Consider the following 23,897-nt stretch of genomic DNA (forward strand, 5'->3'; position numbering starts at 1 on the left):
CTCCAGCTTCCACCTCCCAAATACAGGGATTACAGGTGTGAGCTACTATGTCAGGTTTTATGTGGTTCTAGGAATTGAACTCGGAGCTTAGTACATGCTAGGCAAGCATTCTAACAACTGAGCTACATCTCCTGCCCAGCTGCACCAGCATTTCCTGACAGCTGAAAATACAGTCAGAAGCTGGGAGCTTGAAGGGAGTAGGAATGATAGCCATGATATCTGAATTCATGGCTAGCTTGGTCTACAATCTGGGTTCCAGGACAGTCAAGACCATATAATAGAGACCCAAAGAGAAAAACCAGCAACTTAAGAGTTAAGTGTTATTAACTATGGAGCCACTGCTCCACTACAGACCTTTAAAAATGATTTTACTCTTTTTTTTTTTTTACTTTAAATTTTTTGACATTTGTTTATTTAGTTAGTTTGCATGTGCATACACAGGCCATAGCATGTGTATGTGTGGAGGTCAGAGGACAGATTGCAGAAGTCAGCTCTCTTTATCTTATGTGGGTCCCGGGGATTGAACTCTGGCTGTCAGGTGTGGAAGCAAGCACCTTACCCATTGAGCCATCTTGCCAGGCCCCCCAGTCATTCTCAGTGAAAGTGTTTGTTATTCAGTTTATTCAGTTTATTTGCAGTATTAACAGTACAACATTTATATAACATACTTTGTACAATCAGGTCTCCCCTGCCCTTGCACACTGGGGGGCCAGGGAAGACCTAGTCCCTCCAACAGCTATAAACAGTCCAAGATAATGAGCTTATGAAAAATACGTTCTCGTCCTTTAGCAAACAAAATTATTTATGAAGCAGTATATGGTTCAGCAATAGGGAGCAAAAGGGAAAAATTACTTCAAAGAAGGCAATAGCTCCTTTCCTGGTGAGATCCACCATTTACAGACATGAAATATTCATATCAGAGATCTTGGGTGTCAGGAGGAACGCGTTACTTTTCAGAGTCATAAGAAACACTTTGTTCTTTAGTTATGGGGAATTAGAAGGCTCTCCTGGACACTTGAAAAACTTCATATTCATATTGAACATTATCTGTCTTTGAACTTCCTCAGTGTCCACTGACACCCAAGACTTGTCCAAGGGCTGTTCTGGTTTTCTTGGGCGGGGGAATATGGGTGTTGTTTGGTGTTGGGTATGGAACCTGGAGCCTTGACCACTGATTTTAAGTCAAATCACAGACCTCAAGCAATTTCCCTGAAGGACTTGACTCTTGGTCTTTATGTACATGAGATTTTATAAGAAACAAATTAGGACTACTAGCTATCACTCTTGAGTCAGGGCATTATTGTATAGCTCATGCTGGCCTTGGACTCATGATACCCCGTCTCTTCCTGCCAAGGGCAGACCAGCCAAGCACTCTACCCTGTCTCTCCAAGAGCAATATATCACAAATTGGCATCTTGTTCAAGTGGTGGAGTTTAAATAGACTTAAATTCTCATGTGAAACACTTTTTATGCTCACGACAGATTTCAAAGGGAGACTTAAATAAAAAAACCTTTAAGGGACCCTCACACAGGTAGAGGACTCCCCATACCCCCAGGCTGATACTTATAAAATACTTAGTATGTAGGATGTGGAAGCACCCAGGAGTGAGATGCTCCCTGGGCATGGAAAGGTCACTTCTTAAACTAATCATTGGGGTCTTGTGGATCACTACAGTCATGGCCATAGGTGATATTCTGTACCAGGTAGGCATCCAGATCCCGACATCGGTAGACGGATATACTGTCCAACACCCAGTCCCACATCACCAGATGTGCCTCACACAGCTGCCCAATCTCTGCTGACAGAACACAAGTAGAGATAGGTGTCAGGTCATTCTTCCAGACCAGACTCTCAATCCACTCTTGAGACCTGATCACACGAACCTTAGGGTTAATCAGGTGGGAAACAAACTGGTGCTCTGAAGCAACACTTCAGCACTTCAGGATGTAAATCCTTACTCAGAAGCCAGAGCCTCTGGAAACTGAAATATCATGAGCTTCAACCTGATAAATGATAAACATCACCCGTGTGTACATGTACATGCACATACATACACACTTTGTGTTTTAAAGACAGGGTATCACTGTACAGCTCTGGTTGGCCTTGAACTTGACACGCACACCATGTACTTGAACTCAGAGATTGAACTGCCTCTGACTCCCAAATGCTGAGATTAAAGGTGTGCGTCACCACATATATTACTTTTACAATACCAGACAACAAAGACAGAAAAGATGGCTCGGGGTTAAAGGCACTTGTTGCAGAGTCTAACATTCTGAGTTTGACCCAGGACACACATGGTGGGCAGAGAAAATCAACTTCTTTAAGTTGTCCTACAACCTCCACACATAAACACTTAGAAGTATGTTTGCGCACGCGCGCGCACACACACACACACACACACACACACACACACACACACACAAAGATTTTCTGAAAGACATTTTAGCTGTAATTCATGTAAACATTAAAAATAGGCTAAAAAATAAAAAAGGGAAAAATCTACAACACTGAGAGCAACCGGGGCGTGCCCATGCACTTAGGAGGCTGAGGCGGAAGGACGGCCACGTATCCGAGACCAGGCTGCATCACACAGCAGACCAACCAAACAGCGCAACACCATGAAGAGGCCACGAAGGCCGGCAACACCTTTAATCCCAGCACTTGGGAGGCAGAGGCAGGTAGAACTCATTGAGTTCCGAGACATAGTGGGTTCCAGGCCAGCCAGGGCTACATAGTGAGACCATGCCTCAAAACCAAACCAAACAACAAACAAACAGAGGGGAAAAAAAAAAAAAAAAGAAAGAAAGAAAAGAAAAAGCACCTGAGAGCCGTATTAGTCAAATAAGCACCAGGTAACTAGTGAATCAAACCCACCCACCAGGACCTCAGAGGACACGAGTGCACAGTACACGGAGACACTTTACCAGGGCAGCCATTCTCTTCTGTCCAGGCACTTGGCTGTAGGATCACAATTGGTGGAGCACCCTGCATCCCCAGGAAGAAAAAAGAATGTCAAAGCAGGGCTTTGGAGAGAAGTCATGCTCCACTTTCACACGGTCAAAGGTCTAGAAAGAAAAGGCTTCCCGCAATGCATTGATTGCTCATAGTTCCCAGGTCCTTCCTCACGGCTCCCAGTTGAGTCTGGACACAAGTTCACAGGCTCTTTAGGGAGGTCCACAATACTCACTGTGTCATGGGTCAGTGATGAAAGCTCCTTCACCACGGAAGCCCCACACAGCTGCAGCATCTTCTCCAGCTCATCTACAGAGGACGAACATAAAATTATCATAGTGATCCATATGCATACTTCATGCCCTCTACAGTCTTCCCTGGAGCAAACCTTCTCATTGAATAAGCTATTTTTTTTTTTTCCCTGAAAGAATAGGAAACCCTAAAATTAATATGGCTTCTAAGTTAATCTGCCTGATCTGGTCATTAGCCTCAGGAAGATACTTGCTAGATATGGTTTTGTCTCCCAAATGAAACATGTTGGAAAAGAAATCCTGGATCGAATTTCCAATAATTTGCTAAATAGCTAGATACTGCGTGTTAAACACTCATCTTTCTTCCTTGCCCTGCATTCTAATCGGTGTTGGTAATTGATAATCACAGCCAGTGAGAGCGCCATTCTTGATAATTACTCTAAAAGTGAAAAGATGGGAAGGTATTTCATTCAGTGTGTGTATTTGTGCGCGCGCACGCAAGCTAAAATCCACATATCTGGGAATAATTATCAGCTTAGGTCTAAGAATCAGCAGCACTGACCAATCCAGGCTTCTTTGGATGAACTCTTCTCCTCTGGCCCCAGACCCTCAGACAGGGTTTCTCTGTGTAGTTTTGGTGCCTGGATCTCAATCTGTAGACCAGGCCGGCCTCGTGGATGTACTCCTTCCTTCCTTCCTGCCTGCCTGCCTGCCTGCACTGAGGCTTAGCCCTTAGCCCTTTCTCCAATAACATTCACTAGAGTCCCTGGCTTTCACTATATTAAGAGCTGGGTGTGGCGGCACACACCTGTAATTCCAGCATTCAGGAGGCAGAGGCAGGTGGATCTCTGTGAGTTTGTGTTTGAGGACAGCTAGGGCTACAAAGAGAAATCCTGTCTCGGAGAATACAAAACAAAACACCCCCCACCCCCAATCAAAAACTATAGAGAAAGCATTGACTGGCATCTGAACATTTCTAAAACCCCAATAATCAATAACCAGTAAGAATGAAGCAGAATTACAGTGCCAGGCCACCTGCTGCTGTTCACTGCTGATGGCCAGACACTAAGGAAGAAGTTTTCAACCCTTGGGGGAGGGGTCAAGTGACCCTTTCACAGGGGCCCAATATCAGATATTTATATTATGCTTTGTAATAGTGAAGCCCAGAGAAGGGGGACACTTTCATTTTGAAGAGAACTAACCAAATCTACACCTGGACAAGGGCTCCCCCCGCCCCCCCAACAGGGTTTCTCTGTGCAGTTTTGGTGCCTGTCCTGGATCTTGCTTTGTAGACCAGGCTGTTTGGACAAGGGCTTTTGATGCAAGAGCAGAGCATGGCGGTTGTTACCTGTTTTGAGCCAGGGTGTCAGGGAGCCCAAGTGGGTGGTGGGGACTCTGCACACTCAAGGCTAAACCCAGACTGCTGACCCACTGCTTCTACCTCCTATAGGCCTGCGTCACTAAGTCCAGCTTCAGAGCAGCTTGATTTTCACACATTAGACTGAACCACACATATTCATCGTGAGCCTCCCTTTCCTCTGGACTGTGCATGGCTCAGACCATGAAACTTCGGTATTAAATGAAGGTGGTCCAGGAAGAAGAGAACTCTTCTTGACACTTAGAAACTCTAGGCTCTTGTGGTTTGTTTTTTTCAGGAAATGGTTTCTCTGTGTAGAAGTCATAGCGGTCCTGGAACTCACTTTGTAGACCAGTCTGGCCTTGAAGATCCGCCTGCCTCTGCCTCCTAAGTGCTGGGATTAAAGGCTTGTGCCATCACCGCCTGGTTTTTGAGACAGGGTTCTTACCACTTAGCCCTGGCTGGCCTCAAACTAAAAATGCTGGGATTAAAGGCATATGCCGAGGACTGGAGAGATGGCTCAGTGGTTAAGAGCGCTGACTGGTCTTGCAGAGGTCCTAGGTTTGGTTCCAAGCACCCACAAGGTGGCTTACAGCCATCTGTAATTCCAGATCTAGGAGATCTGACTCTTTCTTCTGACCTGTGGGCTCCTGGCACACAAGTGGTGCATATACATACATGCAGACAAACATCCTTTCACATAAAAATAAAAACACAATTCTTAAGAGGGCGTGATAGCACAGAGATAGGTGAATTCTGAGTTCAAGGCCAGCCTGGTCTACATACCAAGTTCCAGGATAATACAGAGATATTTTCTCAAATAGAAAACAAACTCTAACAAAAAGTAATATATCTACAGCAACAAGGGCCTGTGCTGCCAGACCTGGCAAAGCCTAGGTTGTTCTCGTCCCCGCCAGCCTTCCTTAGTCCAAGTGAGCCATAACAGAAGTTCTAGCCCACACAAGCACAGAGCATGGTGTCCTCCCTGAGCTCGTGGGAAGTTTGTGCTCATCTGTCTGGAGAATAGTAGAGAAACAAAGTAACTCTGGAACATTGGACCAATCTGAAACCTCCACATGGTTGACCCTGTCTGTACTACTCGTTTATGTAGGAAAGGCTGGTTCTGTAACTCCACAGCCCTCCCAGGCTCTTACCTTTGGGCATGTTGGTGAAGGGCTCACAACAACAGATTTTTAGGCCTTTGAAGAGCTGTAAGAGAAGAGAGTGAGTGATGGCGTGGAGAGAAAGAGTACATGCCACATGAGTACAGGTGCCCAAGGGGGCCAGAAGAGCATGCCAGAGCTTCTGGAGCTAGGGTTACTGGCAGTTGTGAGTTGCCCAGTGTGGGTGCTGGGAACCAAAAGCAGGTCTTTTGAATGAGCAGCAAGCACTAACCACTGAGCTGCCTCTCCAGTCCCTCTCCCTTTTCTGTGAGACAGGATCTTAACATAGGCCAGGTAGCTTCAAACTTATAGGTCCGCCATGAACTCCTGATAATCATGCTTCCACCTCTCAAATGCTGGGATAACAGGAATGGTACCACCATGCCCAGAGTTTGGGTTTTTATAAGAAATAGAGACACCATGAAATGGAAGACCTATTCTTTACCACTTGACAATTTCTGTGCTCCTTCCCAGAGACAATCAGTTTGATACTCTGAACTGATTTTGGATTAAAAAAAAAAAAAAAAAAAAATTTATGCCAGGCGGTGGTGGCGCACGCCTGTACTCCCAGCACTCAAGAGGCAGAGGCAGGTGGATCTCTGTGAGTTCCAGGCCAACCTGGTCTACAGAGCTAGTCCAGGATAGGCTCCAAAGCTACAGAGAAACCTTGCCTCAAAAAAATTAATTAATTAATTAAAAAAAAAAAAATTAGGCAAACAGTGTTCTGCCTGCATGCCAGAAGAAGGGTTGCTGGGAGTTGAACTTGGGATTTCTGGAAGAGCAGCCAGTGCTCTTAAACTCTGAGCCATCTCTCCATCCCCTGATTTCAGATTTTATTGGATTATGTATAAAACTATCTACATTCCAGAGTCACTCTTTTTTTTTTTGGAGCTGAGGATCGAACCCAGGGCCTGTGCTTGCCAGACAAGTGCTCTACCACTGAGCTAAATCCCCAACCCGCAGAGTCACTCTTAAAAACAAAACATTATTATATCTGTGTGTATGTGTGTGTGCGCGTGTAAACACGCGCCATATGTCCAAGTGCCTACCAGTGCCCGTGGAGGCCAGCAGGTGTCAGATTTCCTGGTGCTGATGTTACAGGCATTGTGAGATGCCCAATGTGGATGCTAGGAAGAGCAGAAAGTCTCTTAACCTCCGAGTCCTCTCTCTAATCCCTGTAGTCATTTCCTGTCATGTATGGGATGAATGTCCTATGTTGTCCCCAGTCAGGTGCAGGCTCATGCTTGGGGACCCTGGCAAAGTGATTTTACTTTTTGTAAGATGTGAGGAAAATAAACCAAACATGAACAAGTCACTGGTCCTTCTTTACCTTTCTAATGGCAAGAAATTCAAAGCTACTGGATGATGTTTGATGTTTACCCTGACTGGGCCCATCACGACGAGCCATGCCCCAGCCCGCAGAACCATCAATCTCATCTGTGCACACCCCTCCTCTCTCCTAGTCAAGTGTCCCTTCCGTCCTTCACACTTCGAGGACATCAGCCAGCATCTTCAGGTGACCTGGACATTTTATGATTTGGTGCAAACCTTTCACCCAGCTGGCCCCAACATCTGATTTTCTGATGATACAGAATATGGAGAAACATATCCTCCTAAGGAAAAATGTAATTTCAGTGCTCGTCAGTGCTGCCCAAAGAACTTTCTGCGACACTGGCAATGTCCTGTATCTGGTCTCATAAGGTAGTGAGCCATAAGTCATGTGAGGTTGTTAGGCACGTGAAATGTGGCTAGTGTGAGTGAGGAACTGAACTTCTGAACTTTTTAAATCAAGCTTGGAACAACCCTGTGTGCCTAGAAACAACTGTGTTAGACAGTCCAAATTCTCATGTGTATAACAGCATGAGTTCTTAGAAAGGGTTTCAAGATACCATTCTAAAGAAACCTAATTTTTGCCAGTTATTAATATTTTGATACAGGTTCTTTTTTTTTTTTTTCCCCCCAAAGCTTGATACAGGTTCCTAACCTGTAGTCCAGGCCTCAAATTCACAATTTTCCTATCCTAGCCTTTAGTGTTGGGATTATAAAGGAGTGCTAGGGCTCAGAGATTAAGAGGATGGATTGTTCTTCCAGAGGTCCTGAGTTCAATTCCCAGCACCCACATGGTGGCTCACAACCATCTGTAATGAGATCTGGTGCCCTCTTCTGTGTACATAATAAAACGCATTTTCATATATCAGTTGAGTAACTCATTCTCGGTTGGCTGAGGGAAAATCAAGGGGTTAAAACCCACAGCTGGCTCTGCTGGCAATGGCTCCGCCCCACATGACAGGCAGGAGGAGGGCGGCAGGCAATCAGGTATTGCTGAAATGACTGCCCACCTCTGCTGCTCCCCTATCTGCATGAACAAAATGGGTCCCCATGTGTTGACAGGACCTTGACGCTCATAAACACTAAAAGTCCCCTCGGGGCAGCCTGTTGGAGCCAAAGGCTGCCTTGAGAAATATAAAACATTAGGAATTTTCATATCCAGGCTAACACTGATGAGAGTGTCTAGTTATGAGATAAAGACTCTAAAGCTTCACCTCTACGAATACATTTCTTTGTGAAAATACTGCAGTGGCATTCTAGTATCTTCTGAATGTCAATCCTTTGCCCAAGCAGTTTCCATCACTGCTATCCTGAGTGTAAGAGAAATCCTGCTGCACTGGGGTTTCCTGTAAAAAAGGGGGGATCTGGTGCTCATTCTGCTTGGCCCCCAGCTGGGTAAGAACACATGGCTGGCTCAGAGAGAACACCTTTGGGGGAAAGGGAAAAGCAGAAGTAGTGAGCAGCTTTTCTCAGCATCTGCAACAGTTACCTGAGAGGCTCAGAGTGAGGGCGGGCCGGTTCTCGGGGTTCAGAACCACAGGCTCGGCTCGTGACCCTGTCCAAGGCAGTTTTCCTTTGAAAACCCGACCTTACTGGTCTCCTCTCAGGTTTCTGTGGAGGAACAGAAGGTGCTCCTCATGGGAATGTTCTGAAACACCTGCTGGGTACACTTGAAAGAGAAGAAAAGCAGCCTGGGAACACAAGCACTTACCCAGTAACCTGGGAAGGCAGTTGGCTCAGGCCTGCCAGGCAGGTGTGAAATCTTGTGAAGACTTCTTCCTGCAGGGAGGATGCAGTTCTGGCTGCACCATCTGCTATGACATGCTGCAGAAAGTCATCGAGTCCTGCTCTTACTTACAAGGTTGTTGGGCTAATCTGTTTTTTTTTCACCTGCAAAGCCATCTACAACTTGTGAATTTAGATTTGGAGCTCCAGTGCCTGAGTTTAACTTCTTCTATCACTAAAGGCTAAGAGACCCGGGGACGCTAACCTATCTGAACCTCAATTTTCTCATATGTAAAATATAGGTAATTGCCGGGGCAGTGGCTGTGCACACCTTTAATCCCAGCACTAGGGAGGCAGAGGCAGGCAGATCTGTGTGAGTTCAAGGTCAGCCTGGGCTACAGAGCAAGATCCAGGACAGACACCAAAACTACACAGAGAAACCCTGTCTCAAAACCCCCACACACCCCTCCACAAGATAATAATAGTTGTTCGTGTGTCCACAGCTGTACTGTGCACACCCTGCTCACAGCACTCACTGTGCCACTCAGAGCAAAGACCACGGAGAAGCAACTAGAGCAAAAGGTTTAGGTCACATCTTCGAGTTTTGTTTTTTTAAATTTTTTTATTTATTTTATTTTTAGAGACAGGGGTTCTTTGTGTAGCTCTGGCTGTCCTTGAACTCAGAGAGCCACCTGCTTCTGCTTCCCAAATGCCGGGATTAAAGGCGTGCACCACCACAGCCTTAGACCCCCGTCTTTGAAATCTAAACTCCATCACTGTCAGCTGGAACCTCAATTACAGCCACCACTCTAAGCTTTGTGTTCTCTTCCGGGGCAGAGGCAATCTTTGTTTGCCGTGCTGGGTCGAGAGAACAAAACCTGTCTCCATCACACAGCCAGAACACAGTACACAGTGCAAGCATGCAATGTGCCTTACCAGGTAAAGAGCAATCTCACCACAGCAGCTGGCTGCAGAGCCCTAGGCTGGGGTTTCTGTCACACATGAGAGGGACTTTACCTTTTCCTGGGATTCTCTGGATCGCTTTGGACCTTGGTGGTTTCTTCCAGTCACAACATCTCCTTTGACTTCAAATTCATGCTGAAACCAAACACAAAACTATCATCAGTTGCGTGGAGAGATGACCCAGCTGTTAAGAGTGTATACTCATTTTGCAGAGGACCAGAGTTTGGTTCCTAGTTCCCATATCTGGTTGCTCACAACCACCTGTAACTCGTTCCAAGGGGGAACTGACACAGGCTTTCACAGGCACTGTAATTAGGTGTACACACACACACACACACACACACACACACACACACACACACACAATTTCACAGGCTGTGCAACCTGGCTAGCCTAAAACTCAATTTGTAGACTAGACTGGCCTTGAAAAAAAAATACACACAATAAAATTCATTCTTATTTTTTATTTTATGTGTATGAGTGTTTTGCCTGCATGTATGTATGTGTACATATGTATCATACTCATGCATGGTACCCAGTACCAAAGAGATTAGATCCCCTGGAACTGGAGTTACAGATAGCTGTGAGAATCCATGAAGGCTGCTGGAATAAAACCCTGGTTCCTAGCCAAGCGTGGTGGTGGCCTTTAATCCCAGCACTCAGGAGGCACAGGCAGGCAGATCTCTGAGTTTGAGGACAACCTGATCAACAGAATGAGTTCTAGGACAGCTAGGGCAATACAACAGTGAAACCCTGTCTTGAAAACCACCACCAATAAAACAAATAAACCAAAACAAAACACAAAAAACTCTGGTTCCTTGGAAGAATAGCAAGGTGCTCTTAATCACTGACTACCCTTCCAGAGGACCCAGGTTCAATTCCTAGCATTCACAACTGTCTGTAACTCCAGTTCCAGGGGATCTGACACCCTTACACAGACATACATGCAGGCAAAACACCAATGCATGTAAAACAAAAATAAATAAACAATTAAAAAAACTAAAACCAAAACCAAGCAAAATCAAGAAAACAAAAGCCCCAAACACACAAAACACTGTGTCCAGAGGAAGGAAAGCCACATTCACTGAAGTACTTTAGGTATTCAGAATCACCAGTTTTGACCAAAGATAAGGAATTTTTCCCCCCCCCCCCCCCCTGTTTTTCGAGACAAAGTTTCTCTGTGTAGCTTCAGAGTTTTCCTGGAACCCACTCTGTAGACCAGGCTGGCCTAGAACTCACAGAGATCCACCTGCCTCTGCCTCCCGAGTGCTGGGATTAGAATATAATTTTATTCTATGGGCTAGATATGATAACCAGGATCTCAGCTGCTAAAATCACTTAGAGCAAAGTTTTTATTTAGCTATTAGTGTGTGGCACACGTGTAGTAGACATTAGAGGACAACTGGCTGAGGCTAGCTCTCTCCATCTACTGTGTGGGTCCTGAGGTTTGCCTTCAGGCTGTCAAGCTTGGCAACTAGTGCCTTTACCTAACTAAGTCACCTCAACAGCCTGAAAGCGAATCTTTGTTGAAATTACCAATCAGCTTTCATCTCACTGGGACTTGAGTTTTTTAAAGTGTATTTTAATTTCTAAAATCTATCTCTTCTCAAGCATTCACTTAGCATTTAGATGAAACCGCTAACACTGTGCTGTTCTAAGGGTAACTGGAGGATTCTGGGTCACGTAAATCAATTGTATATTGTCATCTTAAGAAATCAGGGCTTTCCAGAGTTCTGTTGAGAGATTTACAGTTAATGAAGTCAAAATAATAAAATGAGGCTAGTGAGACGGCTCAGCAGGTAAAGGTTGTGCCACGAAAACCGACAACCTGAGTCCCGACCCAGAACCTGTATAAAGGTAGTAGACACTCCAGAGCTGTCCTCTGACACATCTCCACACACACACTTTCATACACATACACGCATAACATTTAAAAGATAAAATGCACATTTAGTATTCTGAAGAAACTCCAGTGTTTTTCATAGTAACTATTTTGATAAGAAGATAAAGAGGCTAGAGAGATGGCTCAGAGGTTAAGAGCACTGACTGCTCTTCCAGAGGTCCTGAGTTCAATTCCCAGCACCCACATGGTGGCTCACAACCATCTGTAATGAGATCTGGTATCCTCTTCTGTATACATAATAATAATAAATAAATAAATCTTAAAAAAAAAAAAAGATAAAGAATAATGGGCCTGGGAGTTTGGACTTTTGGGGAAGAATGCTTGGAAGCCACTGTGAGCGAAACTCAAAGGGTAGGGAAGACTTGCTAAGCATTGTCAGAATATCAAGAACCCAGGCCAGGGCCAGAGAGTGGGCAAGGCTCTTGCTGCCAAACTTGACAACTGGAGTCTGTTCCTCAGACTCCACAAGGCAGGAGGGAGTCAACTTCCAACGCCTACAAGTTTTCCTTTGACCCCCCACACATGCCAAGGCACACACCTTCCCCCACAATACATAAAGTCAAACAAACCCCAAAATAGAAAACCTCTCCATGCTTCCAATTATCCTAAGAATAAAACTCAAAGTATTACTGTGATTTAACACAAAATCTTACTTGATCTAGTCCTTGTCTTTGATTTCTTACCTCTCACCAAATCTGCGCCCCTACACAAAATTCACTAATTCCCTGTCTTCAACTACAATGGTCTAGTTTTCTTTAATAAACCAAACTCACTACTATATCCAGGTCTATTGTTTGTTTTTTGATTTGTTTTTTTTTCAAGACAGGGTTTTTCTGTGTAGCTTTGGAACCTGTCCTGGGACTTGTTGTTAGACTAGGCTGGCCTCGAACTCAGAGATCTGCCTGCCTCTGCCTCCCAGGTGCTGGGATTAAAGATGTGCACCACTACCACCTGGTTATTATTTGTTTTTTGTTTTTGTTTTTCTGAGACAGAGTTTCTCTGTGTAGCTCTGGCTGTCCTGGAACTTACAATCTTTTTGTATACTATAAGCTATTGGCCAAGCATCTATAATTAACATTAAGTCTCTGTGTGGTTAGTTATTTGGGAGCCAGTGGGAGCTCTGTAGAGAAGGCTGGCCTCTAACTCACAGAGATCCATGTGCCTCTGCCTCTGGAGTGCTGGGATTTAAGGTGTGTGCCGCCATGCCAGACTACATCCGGATCCTTACGCTTTCGGTCTTGACCTATAAAAGTTGTTCTCCACCTTCTTCGAAGAAAATTCTTTCTCGTTATTCAGGTCCCAGCTTTGCCTGGCCTCTGTAGCTGAGGTAGGTAACCCTTGACTCCAGACAATTGCTAGTCTGATGTCCATTAAAGCACTTATTGGTATATGAAATTCATCTATTTATTGTATATCTTCCCTTACTAGGGCATACATCATTCCAGAATAGGGAGTTGGTCATTTTTGTTTACTGTGGTATTATTATTCCTAGTAACCAACACTTGGTAGGCTCCCAATAAATGGTCACTAAATGAAGTAAAACCAACAAAAGTGTCACTGAATTATGAATACTTAGTAGTATATAAGAGTTTTAAGCAGATTCCACTAATTTTGTTGGTGTGATCTATCATCATCAGCATCATCATCATCATCATCAGCAGCAGCAGCAGCTCTTGGCTGTTCTAAAATTATTCTTCCTCCTACCTGCTTACTATTTATTTCTCATTGTTCTCAGTATCATAAAAAAGCAGCATTTCTTGGAAGGAGACCAATTTCTAAACAGATACATCAGCACATTAATTTTTTTTTTTTTTTTTCTGACACAGGGTCTCATGTAGCTTATGCCGGCTTTGAACTCATGTAATTTAAGGATGACTGAACGTCTCATCCTGCAGCTCCTACTCTCTAGGACTGAAACTACAAGCATGAGTAAATTTTTTTTTTTGGGGGGGGTGGCATTTCTTGACAGGGTTTCTCTGTGTAGCCCTAACTGTCCTGGAACTCTCTGTAGCACAGGCTGGCCTTGAACTCACAGATCCTCCTGCCTCTGCCTCCTGGGTGCTGGGATTAAAGGCATGAGCCACCACCATCTAGCTGTAATTCACATTTCTGAGGTACTGGGGATCAAATCCAGGGCCTCATCCATGTTAAACAAGCACAAACTAAGCCACATCCCTACCCAAAGTCTTTTTCCTTAACAATGTTGAATAACTAGCTTCCTACAAAGGTGTACACTTACAAGAGGTCAGAGGAGCTTGGTGTGGTAGAACATACCTAAATCCCATAATCCTAATACTTGGGAGGGACAGAGACAGGAGATTAGGAGTTTCAGACCATTCCAAGATATGAGACTCAAAAAAAGCTGGGGATGCTATTTCTGATTACTTAAAAACAAACAAACAAACAAACAACCCAAAAAAAACCAGGCTCAGTAAGATGGTGGTGGCACACGCCTTTAATCCCAGCATTTAGGAGGCAGAGACAGGTGTATCTCTGTGAGTTCAAGGCCAGCCTGATCTTCAAAGTAAATGCAGGACAGCCAGAGCTGTTACACAGAGAAACCCTGTCTTGAAAAACAAAAACAAAGACAGGCTCTTGTTATGTAGTCCAGTCAGGCCTCAACTCCTGACTATCAGCATTACAGGATATGCATCACCTCATCTGGCTCTGGAAGTGGCTCATTATTTGTTCCTATGAATCTTTTATTTTGTACAGTCCTTTCTTTCTCCAAAGAAAAGACTCTCTTCTGCACTCTAGAATGAATCAGAATGGCATTTCCCAGCCTGCCTTGCATCACCCTCAATGTCCCCGCATTGAGGAAAAGATGTGTATGGAAGGGGAGAAAGGAACACCAATACCAAGCGTCTCTGATTAGTTCGTATCAACTACCTACCACATCCAGAAGTCTTCTTTCTTGAATAGACCGAATCACCCCTGAAGAGAACACAGAAAAGGTAAGCCACACAGAACAGAACAACAGGTTGCTGTAGTGGAGGTGGGAAGTCCAGCGATTCACAGGAGAATGGACTCTTTAATAAGCCTGTGGCAGATTTCCTCCTGGAGACAGCTGCTGCTTCGTTTAAACATTATCAAAGTGCTGCTGTGCATGGATTCCTGCCTACTATGAAACAAATCCCTGTTTCTATGCTAAGAGAAGATCAGGTCCCATTAGTTAGAAATCCACTTTCCCAACACCACCAGCCTATCTGAACAAAGCCATATGCATTTAAAGACAAAACTTGCCGGGCGGTGGTGGCACACGCCTTTAATCCCAGCACTCGGGAGGCAGAGCCAGGAGGATCTCTGTGAGTTCGAGGCCAGCCTGGGCTACCAAGTGAGTTCCAGGAAAGGCTCAGTGCTACACAGAGAAACCCTGTCTCGAAAAACAAAAAACAAAAAACAAAACAAAACAAAAATTAAAGACAAAACTAGTGTTATGTTAAAGACCTTTTGGTAACTCAGACTCAGCATCAGCAGAAACCTCAGGTGTTAAAATGCAATTGTGAGGTGTTAAAGGGAGGAGCAGACACACTGCGTTGTACTTACATGAATAACTAACTATCCATTTTCCTCCTGCAATTCCCAGAAAATATTTCAGTGTCCGTTCACACACAAGCTCAGCATCTACAGAATGAAAAACACCCAAAGGGTTAGAAAGACAGAAGTAGAAGGTGTTGCCCAAGAAGCTGGAGCCCAGCTCTTGCTCTCAAGATCAACCTGGAACAGTGACTCCAGTACCCCTTGAGATAACATCAGAAGCCAGAACCATCACTAACGATAACTATCAGGAATGGGTTTTTGGAAGCCTGGAAGACGCAGATGCCATGTTAGGACCAGAGGAATTGTCAGCCTCAGCTTAGAGATACCAAGCCTAGCTAGAGTTCTTTCCTATGTTAACTGGTACTAGTGATTAACGTGACAGCAATATGTAAGAGAAGAAAATAGTGTAGAAGTCCTAAATTTGAAAAAAAAAAAAAAAAAAAGAGGAAAAAGATGCTAAATCAGAAATGCCAGTGTGACAAGTTCACCGCTGCGGTCTCTCCCTGGGGACCCCGACCCCTGGTATTCCTGAGAGGGACAGGGAAACAGTCTCGTCACAGCTATTCTCCTTCCTATGTAGGTATTTCAATAAGCAGTAGCTGAAGAATCTGTTTATTGCCTAGTGTTTCAAAGGTCCCTTTGAAGAACTAAGCAAACTGAGAAAAACCCATTAAAACAGGAGAAATGTATTCAACTAAATCCCCCACACAGCAGGCCATCTACAAGTAGTGAAGCGGCCATTCTGCCTCACAGAATTCCTCATAAATTTCGAAGCTTCTTGTTTAAATGCTATAAAAGCTGATTTTAGTTCACAAGCAACAAATGCTGTACTGCCTTTGACTTTAAAGAGTTACTTTAGATTTAATTTGTGTTTTTAAAGCTCTCTTTCACCCTTTATCACCTTTGATTCAAACCTATTTCTTAAAATATACTGAAGTTTAATGACATTCCTCTCTCAAACAGTACTCAGCTTGCCGTATCTTGTTCTGGCACCTGATTCCAACCAGCACTGCCCTCTGGTACAATTTTCACGCCTGAGAAACCTAGATTTTAGCAGTCTTAAGGTAAAGAGCTTTGGACTGTGGTGAAGCCTTTGAGAGCTCTGTGGTAGTCTGAATGTAACTGCCCCCCCCCCCAATCCTAAAGGGAGTGGCACCATCAGTAGGTGTGGCCTCGTTGGAGGAAATGTGTCACTGTGCTGATGAGCTTTGAGTTTTCCTGTGCTCAGGAGACCGCCCAGTGTCTCAGACCATTTCCTGTTCCCTACAAGATGTAGACTCTCAGCTACTTTGCCAGCACCGTGTCTGCCTGTGTGTCACCATGCTCTCAGCCATGATGATGGACTGAACCTCTGAACCGTAAGCGAGCCACCCAATTAAATGTTTTCCTTTGTAAGAGTTGCCGTGGTCATGGTGTCTCTTACAGCAATAGAACCTTTAACTAAGACAGGCTCTAAGGACAGAGACATCCCAGAATGGGCAAGCGTATAACAGAAAACCAATTCTGTTAGCAAGGTTTAGAGTGCAGTCATAATTTGTACCTCCCACATCTGTGACTTTCTGAGTCTTATAATAATTCTTCAGATGCTTAAAGATGGATATCTCAGCCCCTTGAGTCCTCTCATTCCTTTATCCGCTGCCAAACAGCACTTTTATTAAAAAGAATTTTTTTTTTAGGTTTATTTTATGGATGACTGTTTTGCTTACATGTATGTTTGTGTATCACATGCATGTATGGTGCCTGAGGTCACAAGAGGGTGTGGGGATCAAACCTGGATCCTTTGCAAGAACAAGTGCTCTTAACCGCTGAGCCGCTGCTCCAGCCCTCCAACATTATTTTGAGTTTCTTTTCCCCATCTACCTCTTGATACACTCTAAGCTTTTTGTTGTTTTGTTTTTTGTTTTTTGAGACAGGGTTTTTCTGTAACCATCCTGGCTGTCCTGGAACTCATTCTGTAGACCAGGAGGGCCTCAAACTCACAGAGATCTGCCAGCCCCTGCCTCCCAAGTGCTAGGATTAAAGGTGTACACCACCACCACCTGGCCTCTCTAAGCTTATTAGTGCCACAGTGAAAACACGGTGTTCAGCACAGAAAATATCACCTAAACAGTCACTCCAGCAGAAGATTCATCAAAAGCTAGACCCTACTTCTCGTGCTACATGTATCAGGCTTGTATTAATGCAGGCCAGTTTCACGTAAGCTTTTCAGCAGCCCTGAAATGTTGACTCAGATTTTACACAGTCAACTGAAAACTCCCAGAGGTGTCTTATACAATTAAGACTGAAAAAGGAGAGCACACGAAGGTGAGCGGCTCCACTCCTCTCCTCCTCTCCATGTTAAGGTTACAGGACACACACCCAGCCACACCAAGCCAGGAGCCACATGTAGCTAGCCACTCCCCACAGTCTAAGCGATGGAGGCTCACGTCCTGTTCTCTTTGCCTTACTTGCTCTTCCATGACCCAGTCACTGTCCTAGACCCACTGAACTCCAAGCAGGTACACTGGAAGTGGTCCGGCAATTCATCCTGTCACTCTCCAAATTTTAACCCAGCATAAGGCCATACGAGAGTACTGTCTTTATAAAGCGGTAACTGACTAGGGAGACTTCATCCATGGCACGCTCACACAAAGGTAGGCCAAAAGTATTTTTTGGAAAATTTGCATATATGAGACATCTTTTGTGCATAACACAAATCCACTTTTTGTTGCTGCTTCATTTGTTTTTTGAGACAAGCTCTTGCTTTATAGTCTAGGCTGGCCTTGAACCTCTGATCTTCCATCCTCAGTGCCTGAATGCCGGGATCAAAAGTTTGAGTTACTGCAGCAACTTGTTTATGTTTTATATACAGAACCTAAGGCTAATTTTTTATTTATGGTGCTAGAGATAGTACCGGGGCAGCGGTTCTCAACCTTCCTAATGCTGTCACCCTTTAATACAGTTCCTCATATGGCAATTCTCAGGCATGAAATTATTCTCATTGTTACTTAAGTGTAATTTTGCTAGTTGTGAATCATAATGTAAACATTTGTCTTTTCTGATGGTCTTAGGTGACCCCTGAGAAAAGGTCTTTCAACCCCATTGGGTCACGACCTACAGGTTGAGAACCAATGACCTAGGGCCTTGTCCATGCCAACTAAGTGGTATTCTTCCACCAAGCTTCATCTGCAACCCATCAAGGCAACTTTACACAACGTGCTTCATGCCTGACTATGAACTGTTGGACAAAAGTAATTTTCCATTTGCAATGCTATGTCCATATTCAAATAGGTATAGATTTTGAATTTTTTATTTATATGGCTCTTAATGTGGTTTATGAGATAAAAGCAACAGTCTGTAAAGGTTTGTAGTATACCTGTTTTTATAATGACATGTGTAGTCTCTTCAGTAATTACATCAGTTAAAGTGAGGCGGTATTTTTCAGCAAACTTTTGCACAATCATCTGAAACAAAAATCAAACACTGAATTATGTTAAGTTAGGGGCTGGAGAGATGGCTCCATAGTTAAGAGCACTGGTTGCTCTTTCATAGGATCCAGGTTCGATTCCCAGCAACCATATGGTGGCTCACAACTGTCTGTAATGCCAGTTTCAGGGAATCTGGTACTCTCACACTAACATACATGCAGACAATACACCAATGCACATAAAATAAATAAAATCTTTAAAAAATTATGCTAAATTATCTCAGGCACACAGCTTAGAGTATTAGTTATTCTAATTGAGTCTCCTTTCTCAGGAAAGGCACACTCTAAAAATTTTTTAAATGTTCATTGTGCATTTGTGTATGTGCATGTACTGCAGTGTACATGCCGGGTCAGATGCCAGCTCTGTGGGGCTGGCTCTCTCCTTCCACTCTCTTGGGAGTTTTGGGGATTGAACTCAGGTCGTCAGGCTTACATGCAAACACCTTTACCTGTTGAGTCACCTGGATCACTTTGCCCTGGCTTTGAAAAATATAACATGGTTGAAATCTCAAAATTGGTAACTTAACAAAAACTATGCCACCAGGGATGGTGGCATACAACTTTAATCCCAGTACTCAGGAAGCAGAGGCAGATCTCCATGAGTTCAAGGCCAAACTGGTCTTAAAACTGAGTTCTGGGTTGGGGATTTAGCTCAGTGGTAGAGCGCTTGCCTAGCAAGCACAAGGCCCTGGGCTCGATCCTTAGCTCAAAAACAAACAAAAAAACCAAAACCAAAACCATAACACCAAAAAACCAAAAAACCAAAAAACCAAAACCAAAAACTGAGTTCTAGTCCAGCTAGGGCTACATTGTGAGATCTTTCCTTCAACAAGTAAATGATACCCTCCCCCTCAACACACACAAGCAAAGAAACAAAACCCCAAAACCATGTGTAAGTCAGAGAGACATTCTAATGCAGTCTAATGTAGTACTAGAAGCCAGGGAATTACAACCAAAGATCATTTAACTTGATTCTCTCAGTTTCTTTACAGAACGACAGACCACACCCTATAACTGAGATTTATCAGCCTACATCTCATAAACTGAGTGGTAACTAGCCTTCTATAGAAAGTTTTGCTGTAGATATATATACACTTTAAAACCAAGACTCAATTCTGATAGTTACAAAGCACTGTAGCAAAGATATTTGTAGTTAGTGCAAAAAATATCAATTCTTGGGGCTGGAGAGATGGTTCAGAGGTTAAGAGCACCGACTGCCTTTCCAGAGGTCCTGAGTTCAATTCCCAGCACCCACATTGTGGCTCACAACCATCTGTAATGAAATCTGGCACCCTCTTCTGTATACATAACAAATAAATAAATCTTAAAAAAATATCAATTCTCTCCTAAGGAAAAATATTGGAAGAGATTCATTCTTCCCAAAAGAAATCTAGAGTCCCTTAGCTATTATCTATCAAGCAAATAAAAATCAATAGGCAGTAAAAGAAATTAACCAGATCCATTTTGGGAACAGTTGATATAACTGGTAGCTATTGTTTGGTAAATAAGCTTTTGTACCGGGGAGCATCATTTTCCAGCCCTGACACCCACACAAATGTCTATGTGCCCCTGAGTACTGCAGTGGAACCCGGCCACCTCTCATGCTGCCTACTGCACACTGTCCCCAAGCCCTGGGAAACGGCAGGCTGGAGGGGCCAATGCCACCCCCCCACTTTTGCTGCTGCCCTGTGCCAGTGTCATTAGCAATTCTGAACTGGTTAATTGCTGAAATCCCAACCTTCAAACAGTGTTCAGTTAGAAGAGCAACTGCTGAAAAGATCATCTTCATGCCGGCTTCAGAATTAATCATGTGTAATACAGTCAGTGGCTTTCATCATAAATTTAACACACTTCAGCAAATCTGAATAGAGCTCAAAGTTTTCCTCTCTACTTGTTTAAAGAAAACATGCACCCAAGCCACTTGTAGTTTAATCTGCACCTCAGAACTGCCCAAGGCAAAAAATGATTAGACCACTCTAGCTATCTCTGAACACACAAAACAAAGGAACAGTGAATACAAATTTTGGTGAATAAATGGGAATTCTAGGTGTGTAGGCAAGTCCATCAAGTGCCATTTAAGCACGGGACTATGAGGTGACAACGTCAACAGTTACTACCCTGTACTTATACATTGTATCTATCAGGGCAGACAAAGTTGCTTTAAGTCAATAGTTACTATCCTGTACTTATACATTGTATCTATCTGGGCAAACAAAGCTTGCTTTGCCTTTTCAATAGCAGGACACATGGGGCCACTGAGAATTTATGCAGTCACTACCTGAAGAGCCTTAAGGATGGGAATGATGCCTAGCCTACGAAGGCTCTATTAAGCAAGACACTTGAGAATGATTTAGTTGCCTCTCAGTATGCAATAAATGGCATCTACTATTAAATCCAATTGATAGTCTGGTATGTTATACTTTAAAGAAATAGATAATTATTTTATTATTATAACAGCTAATTATAGGAGAAATAAATTTCCCAGAATGCTTGGAATCTATAAGCAGCTTAAAAAGAAACATGGGTTCAGTGGGCTTCATGTTTCCATGAGTATGAAACAATTCCCATTTCTGGCACTGGGCCCAAGGAGGTGCCCAAATCCTAATAAGCAAGGGGTGCCACAGGACATAGGGGACAGAGCAGGTTATTGAAAAAGCTGTCTTACCAGCCAAGATAAAGACAAACAGACCCTGGAGAAATGCCACTGTCTGGCAGTATTTTCGAAGCAGTCTACGTTTAGTTAGACGTGTTGATAAGTTTACTTAGATGTGAATCAGGAAAATGATGCCTTCTGGAGAGAGGTGCTGTATCTAGTTACCCCCCCCCCTTTTTGATAAAAAGAAAATTCAAATACAATCCAAAAACAGTACCATACCCAGCACGGTGCCTAGTATTCAGTAATTGTCTCCTCAGATAGACTTCCTCCTAGAGGTTATTCATTGCTAGTACTTCTATAGCAACCACATCAAGTCCCAGTCACTATAGATAATTATGAATCCACTCACTACTTCTTTGAGGGTCAAGCCTGATACCACCATGGATATTCCTCTAGTGGCTCTTCCTTTTGAAGACGTTGGTGCTGGCTTTATCTGGCTCCCAGTTTCTACTGCTGCAGTGTGAACACGAGCACCAGCTGGACCCTTGAAAGACTCAGCAACTGGACACTGGGATATTTTCTGTGCAGAGGCTGGAGCTGGCGTCGTGCAAACATGAGCTGGCTCTTCGGAGGACTCAGATTCAGGGTCTCTATTAGAAAAAAGGCTGATTCCAGATTCCAGATGTGGGGTTCCTTCTGCAAGGAAGGGAAGTTAACTTAAATGGTAACAAATGTTGAATTCAAGGTTCCAGTCTCTGAAGACTCAAAGACCCACGTCAGGTATACTGCAAGGACACTCTGCTGGCTAAAGCATGGTGCCTTAGCTTTAGAGAAAGAATAATATGGCATTATTTAAAAAAAAAGAAACAGCACAGGGCTGGAGAGATGGCTGCTCTTCCAGAAGACCCAGGTGTGGTTCCCAGTACCCACGTAATAGCTCGAAATTGCCTCTAACTTTAGATCATCAGGGCATCCAACACCATCTTTTGGCCTCTATGGGAACCAGGCATGAATGTGGTGCACAGACATACATGTAGGCAAACTACCCATACACATAAAATAATAAATAAATCTTATTTGATAGGATGTGTACTGCAACACTGCAACTCTGTTTATAAAACTGTAATTTTAGAAATGACTTAAATGTCCAATGAGATTGAGTAGGAAACTGCATTGGGGTTGTCAAGCTTGATAGGAAGTGCTTCGACCTGCTCAGACATCTTACTCGCCCATCCATTATACTTTACACTTTGAAAAGAAATGTTGATATGCAAAGACGGTTCTAACACATTAAAGGTAGCTAAAAATATTCATTAATACATTTACTGATTTATTTGTTGTAAGTATGTGTATATTTATTAACATATCCATTTACTTACTTAGTTATATGTTGTAAGTGTATATGATATAGAGTAAGAGGACAACTTAAGGGGGGGGGTTGGCTCTTCCCTTTCTCTCCTCCCATCCTGTGAGCCCCACAGATTGAACTCACAAGTCATCAGACTTGGTGGCAAGTGCCCTGACCTGATAAGCCATCCTGCCAGTCCAGAAATATTTACTGTAGTCAGGTCTGGTGGCTTAAGCCTATAAGCCCAGCTACTCGAGGCTGAAGCAGGAGGATTACAAGTTCAAGGTTTACCTGGGCTACACAACAAGTTTAAAAACCTTTTAACTGATTAGTTGAAACAGGGTCTTATACATTGAAACGGGCCTTGAACTCTAGGTGAAGCAATCCTCTTGCATTAACTGCTCAAGTTACTGAGGCTACAGACACGTATCACATTTATAACTATATTCTAAAAATAAAACTGAGTAAAATAAGGAAGCCAGGTAGGTAGTGCTAGCGCACGCCTTTAATCCCAGCACTCAGGAGGCAGAGGCAGGTGGGTCTCTGTGAGTTCAAGGCCAGCCTGGTCTACAGAGTGAGTTCCAGGACAGCCAAAGCTGTTCATTTATATTCATTTAAAAAAAAGTTCACAGTTGGGGATTTAGCTCAATGGTAGAGAGCTTGCCTGGCAAGCACAAGGCCCTGGGTTCGATCCTCAGCTTTAAAAAAAAAAAAAAAAAAAAAAAAAAGTTCACTTCAGGATGTGACTTATTTTCCAGTAAAGGTCAGACCTGTAACTTTATTCTAGGGTCTTACAATTCTAACAGGTGAAGCAAAACATGTAGATAATAACCAACCAGACCCCATCATCTTCAAAACTATTAGTAATCCACTATGGGCTTTTCACAGAGAGTAGCTGCTTTCTGACTCAGGCCGAAGAACAGCAGCAAATGACCTTGCTGAAGCGACACTGGCCCACTGGAGCCTGTGGCTCTGGCAGGCCTTGCCCTTGTCCCCATTCCCTCTGCCTTGCTAAAAACTGTTAGATTTCATTCCTGAAGCTAGCCACCAAGCCAAGATCTGTTCCCTTATTCAGCTACTTTCTCCTCCTGAGGCTGACTACCAAGGTCCAGCTATTAAAGTGTTGAAGTCCAGCAACCAGAAGCTCCCTTTGGCTCACTTAATCAACACGCCCAATTAAAATCAAACACCTCAATCTAACACAGGGTTCCCACTTTTCCTTTATAAACCATCATTTGCCTATGGGCCACGTATGTCTCCTCTCTGTCCAAATGCTCTGCCCCCTTCCCCTTGACCCCAG

At 43.7% G+C, this 23,897-nt stretch overlaps 1 protein-coding gene across 1 annotated transcript in view; it reads right to left on the reverse strand.

The window, feature by feature from the left end:
* Nucleotides 1–623: 623 nt before the first annotated feature.
* Brca1 (BRCA1 DNA repair associated) overlaps nucleotides 624–23,897 on the reverse strand; it is a 68,217-nt gene continuing 44,943 nt past the window's right edge. The window contains exons 15-23 of the mRNA XM_036194496.1: nucleotides 21,659–21,945; nucleotides 18,543–18,630; nucleotides 15,194–15,271; nucleotides 14,541–14,581; nucleotides 9,799–9,879; nucleotides 5,719–5,773; nucleotides 3,192–3,265; nucleotides 2,929–2,989; nucleotides 624–1,799 (exon numbers count right to left, since the gene is read on the reverse strand). Of these exons, the coding sequence (XP_036050389.1) occupies nucleotides 1,645–1,799; nucleotides 2,929–2,989; nucleotides 3,192–3,265; nucleotides 5,719–5,773; nucleotides 9,799–9,879; nucleotides 14,541–14,581; nucleotides 15,194–15,271; nucleotides 18,543–18,630; nucleotides 21,659–21,945 (920 nt within the window). The 3' untranslated portion in view covers nucleotides 624–1,644. The remainder of the gene's footprint in view (nucleotides 1,800–2,928; nucleotides 2,990–3,191; nucleotides 3,266–5,718; nucleotides 5,774–9,798; nucleotides 9,880–14,540; nucleotides 14,582–15,193; nucleotides 15,272–18,542; nucleotides 18,631–21,658; nucleotides 21,946–23,897) is intronic.

Source organism: Onychomys torridus, chromosome 8 (assembly GCF_903995425.1).
Source record: "Onychomys torridus chromosome 8, mOncTor1.1, whole genome shotgun sequence".
NCBI classification, from domain to species: Eukaryota; Metazoa; Chordata; class Mammalia; order Rodentia; family Cricetidae; genus Onychomys; species Onychomys torridus.